General features: G+C 46.7%; 1 protein-coding gene across 3 annotated transcripts; it reads left to right on the top strand.

Annotated features, from left to right (window-relative positions):
- The first annotated feature begins 227 nt into the window (after positions 1–227).
- On the top strand, positions 228–4,590 carry LOC147458475 (protein CORTICAL MICROTUBULE DISORDERING 3-like). 3 transcript variants are annotated; one of them, XM_086513102.1, is made up of 6 exons: positions 228–534; positions 662–736; positions 822–2,398; positions 2,642–2,824; positions 2,918–3,009; positions 3,248–4,590. In XM_086513102.1, the coding sequence occupies exons 3-6, from the start codon at positions 893–895 to the stop codon at positions 4,251–4,253; spliced, it is 2,787 nt and encodes a 928-aa protein (XP_086369228.1). In that variant the 5' UTR covers positions 228–534; positions 662–736; positions 822–892; the 3' UTR covers positions 4,254–4,590. The 3 variants fall into 3 exon arrangements, with proteins under 3 accessions (XP_086369228.1, XP_086369229.1, XP_086369227.1); XM_086513103.1 differs by lacking the exon at positions 662–736 and having other exon boundaries at positions 865–2,398; XM_086513101.1 differs by lacking the exon at positions 662–736.
- Positions 4,591–4,872: the final 282 nt, after the last annotated feature.

Here is a 4,872-nt window from a genome sequence, read left to right as displayed (position 1 = left end):
CATCAGGGGGAGAGAGAGAGGCCGCAGAAGGCGACCGGCCGTACTAGTCGGAGTGAAAGGCAGTGTCTTTAATTTCTTTAATACAATTCTGGTTCTGCCCGAAAAAAAAAAATCCAAGAAGAATGATAATGTGTGGGAGTAACGGCCAAAAAAGAAACGTGGCTGACCGTTGAGTAATGGAGAAGTTTTGAAATTTGAAAAAAGAGAAAACTCCAAGTACCCACGACTCATTCCAGCTGCATCAATTTCACCTTCTTCGAAGAGAGCAGAAATTTTCAGTCGATAGCTAAGGCCTCAACAGGCCGCAAGGGCTCCCCCCTCCCCCCAAAATCGTCTCTTCTTCTGAGTCCCTACCTGTCAGTAGGCTGCCCAGTTCTCACAATCCCTCTTCTTCGTCTTAAGGGGTTTTCCGTGGAAGTGCCATTGCCGCTGCCATTGACATCAAGAACTTCGATTTGCTGCCGCTCGTAGTTGAACAACCGGGCATTGGAGGTCGCAGTTCTTGGGAGGGCGATCAAAGTTTATAGGCGCCAGGTAACATTTTACAGAAGTTGGGATACTTGTCAATAGCACTCAAAGGCATACAATTAGTCTATTCATGATCTCGCCAACATATTCTGTTTGTGGTAAATTTCACATACGTGTTTTTCTAATTGTATAGTGTCCATTGAGGGAGTGCCTGCATTAGTAGGGAGTGAGCATTCCTCTTGAAGCTTTTGGGTGGATCTTTGTGAATGTAAGGTGGTCAATTTGTATCAATTTTTTGTGCACTGTTGAGTCAAGTTCAAAGACACCCACAATCAGATTTTGTTTGATGTCAGATCGAGGTTTGAAGTCTGCTTGATTTGCTACCCCACACCCCAGGCTTTACAATTTCACAACCGTCAAATCAATGGCATCACCGAATCCAGGAATTCTGCTTAAGCTTCTGCAGTACATGAACTCGGATGTGCGTGTTGCAGGCGAGCATCGCTCCGTGTTGCTTCAGGTGATAGGGATAGTCCCTGCACTGGCAGGCAGTGAGCTTTGGCCAAATCAAGGTTTCTACATCAAGGTGTCCGATTCATCGCATGCAACTTATGTATCTCTTTCTGATGAGGACAATGACCTAATTCTGAATGACAGGCTTCAGTTAGGACAGTTTGTTTATGTTGAGAAGCTTGAATCAGGTAGCCCTGTGCCGCGTGTAGTGGGAATTCGGCCTCTTCCTGGAAGGCATCCATGTGTAGGTAACCCTGAAGATCTTATTGCCAGGGCTGCCCCTTCACTTCAAAACGGATTTGTTATCCAGTCAGCATCAAATTCCTCCACCAACATTATGGAAAGTGCCCCTCCTGCCAATAAGAAGCCTGAGGTAGCAAGGTATGCTGAGCACTCGCACTCCCGGGCAGTTCCCCATTCACAAAGGGAATCCGAGCTCCATGCTAAGAAGTCTGATCATCTCAAGGTATCAAACACTCACTCTTTCTCTGAGCACCCAAGGACTCTGGATAACGTTAAGGCTATCGAGCACAACCGTCACACTGATCCTGTTCACATCTTCAGCAACCCTAGAAACATGGAAACCGTCAAGAGCATTGATTTGATGAAGGAGTATCGACTGCCCAAATTTGAGAAAGAAGAGCCTCTCTCTGCTAATCGATTTTTGGAGAGGCCTTCACACAGGTATGCCAGCAATGCAGGAAATCCTGGTGATGCTATTGATAAGAATTGTTCCAGGTTTACAGACAGGACTGAGCATGTAGAGAATCTGGGCTCAGATCAGATTGATGTGGAAGCATCTTCCAAAGCCAAGCGCAGAGTCGTCAAGTCCAAAGTCTTCAGAGATGCATCGCCAGCTGCCAAACCTCGCTCCTCAACACCCAACAAGCTCAACTCACCAATGAAGGCAGGGGTGGAAAACACATCTAGCAATGTTACCACCACAAAGCCGCATGTTGACGATTGCAGGACAAGCACCAAGTCTCTCTCCCCGGAGAAAGAGGCCTCTAGGAAAGGTGCATTTGTGGTCCCTTCACGGTACAGGCAAAGCTCGCCCAGTGGCAAGGTGCGGCAGGCGTCCCCAAGCAGTAAAGCTAGACAGAGCTCACCCGGGGGCAAGATCAGGCAAGGGTCACCAAGTGGTCGAAACTGGCAGGGATCTCCAAATGGGCGCATTAGGCAATCCTCCCCTACTGGCAAAAGGTCCATCAGCACAGGGCGATCTCCAAGGGTAAGTATTGGAGATGCAAGTCGACGCAGATCTTCTATTTACGTTGCAGGAAGCAGCTCCAAGGCTGTGGACTTGCTTGCCGCTAGCATGAAGACACTTCGACAAAGCATTGAAGAGAATCCCGATAAGGCAAAACTGGTGACCAGCAAACACTCCAAGAGCTCCAAAGCTACGGGGGGCCCGACGGTAAGCCTGCACGGAACTTGTGACAGGAATAGGGATTTTTGTCATGAGAGCTTTTCAAGCTTGCCTTGATTGCTGGCTTTACGGTTTCATGATGTGATTGTTGAAAGCACAACAAGCAGATGAATTCCCTGTGTGGATGCATAAATTAGTAAAGTAAAGTTTGCCTGTGATAAAGTCATGCATGATGGATGGTTTGCTTCTATTGCAAGCACTAAAGTACCCTGATTTGGTGTTGAATTTCAGCAAGAGGATGAACGTATACTGCAAAAGACTGAAGCTAAGTCTCACAAGCAGTCCTCAGCCAAAAAATCTGTTTCACATTCAGAGACCTCTCACATGCAACGGCCTACAATTCATGATAAACGATGGACTGATGGCAGTGTCTCATGGGGTTCTCTCCCCTCTAGCCTGATAGAGCTTGGCAAGGTGCTGATTTATCAAACTTCCCGGCATTGCAGATTTCAGTCATATCCTCAGAGGGCTGTCCCGAATCTAATGTGCTTAATGTCTCCTTGGCAGGATGTTTTGGATACAAGAGATGCAGCATCGGTCACTGCAGCACAAGCACTACAAGAGGCATCTGCATCTGAGTCCATTATCAGATGTATGAGGTATGTGCATTGGTGTTTGAAAAGGGGTTTTGTTCAACCAATACAGAATCGATGCTGTTCATTTCAGATATAGGTCACGTAGAGTCTCCTTAGGGTCCTTTTAGGTTGGACGTTGATGATCAGATTTTGCTGACATGCCATAGACATATCTAGCTGCTCAGCAGACTTTGCTGCCTTGTCGTGGACATCTCTGACCCATCATGACAATTTTGTTGATTCCAATCATGGCTCTGTGCAGTATGTTTGCTGAACTGCGCTCCTTCGCCCAAACTGACAACCGTCAAGTTTCAATGGATTACTTCTTCAAGCTCTACCAGTCTCTTGACAGTTCTTCAAGGGTTTTGCTCTCTTTATCAGAGCCTAAGCACATGAAAGAAAGTTCTGAGTCTGGCCTGGACTTCCTTTCTTATGACAAATTCAAAAATGCTGTCTGTTGGATTCAAGCTGCGATGTCAGTCGATCTCGCTTCCATTGTGCATTTCAGCAAATACTTTGCGGCATCATTCAAAAGCTCCTCTAAAGAGGAACTTTCCCTGAAGGATTCCTTGGTGTATGATACACCAGTCGGCAAAGGACTAAGAGATGCCAATTCTCAAGGAGGGGATCATCAGAGGGTCCTCAGCTCACCTTACCTCAGGAAAGCTCCTTCTTTTACCCCCCTGAAAGGGCAGGCAAAGGGTGCTTCGCAGTGTGAGGCTCTGCAAAAGATGGACAGGGGGCGTACAAGTCATGAGTTGAGACACCCATCACCACTCAAGGCAGCAATGAAGCGAAGTTTTGGGTTGGAGAATGGGGCAGCAAATTCTAACGGGTTACACCATTGTGATCTGCCCAAGAAGGAAAATGGTAGTGGGGTTGATTGGCATACTGATAGGGGTAGACGTATGCACAGAGCGTGGGAATTAGCAGGCGTGTTGCGTCGTGAAATGCAATACTGGTTCTTGCTGTATGTGGAGGAGGCATTAGACTCTGGATTCCAGCTGGCATGCTCTAGCAGCACAGAGGGGTCTTTACGGGAAGGATCTGAGGCGGGGACTTCCCCGCCTGAAGGCAGTGTGATTGCGATGATGTTGTCGCAGATTAAACAGGTGAATGACTGGTTGGATGGCCTTGAATCAGCAGACGAGGGCATTCCTTTAGATGATCAGGTGATTGAGGTGCTCGAGTCTGTGAAGAGAAAGGTGTACGAGTTCTTGCTACAGCATGTAGAATCTGCTGCAACTACTCTAGGCAAATGTTTGTAGAGGGAAAGAGGACGCATGAAGGTGGGGACAATGGCCATGGCAGTGGCAGCTGTTACCGTTTTCAATCGAAAGTTGAAAATAGTGGTGCACATCAACATTATTAGTTCAACAGTTTTTAAATATTTTGACAATGTTTAAACTTGAATGGAGGTAAATGCCGAAATTAGAGAATTTATGGGGTGCATTTGTCGCACTCAATGTGCTCAATCAAAATGAGCATCTTTGAGGTGTCATGGAAAAGTATGGTGGAGGGGCTGGTCTATCTCCCAAAAATTTAAGATACAAACGTTGTAGAGTAACAATGATAGTAAGCATGCCCAAGAGGGATGATGCTAAAGCGGACTAAAGAGAGAGAGAGAGAGAGAGAGAGAGAGAGATATTATTTGGGTTAGCAACTTAGCTCTCTATTTTGGCAGGTAAAGATCTTTTCCCTCCTAAAATCTCTCTTTAAAAAAAATCATTAGTGAAAAGATTCCCTTTGCCACCACTCCTCCCCCCCTTCTCTCTCTCTCTCTCTCTCTCTCTCTCTCTCTCTGCCCATCTCCTTTGATCTATGCGCCTCCTCCCTTGGACCTCGCGCACTTTTTTCATCCTCGAGCCTCTGTGCATGAAGACCTCC

Source organism: Adiantum capillus-veneris, chromosome 5, assembly GCF_014529385.1.
Source record: "Adiantum capillus-veneris isolate H3 chromosome 5, ASM1452938v2, whole genome shotgun sequence".
Classification (NCBI taxonomy): domain Eukaryota; kingdom Viridiplantae; phylum Streptophyta; class Polypodiopsida; order Polypodiales; family Pteridaceae; genus Adiantum; species Adiantum capillus-veneris.
Note: the sequence above shows the minus strand (reverse complement) of the source record. Positions and strands in the feature narration are given on the sequence as shown.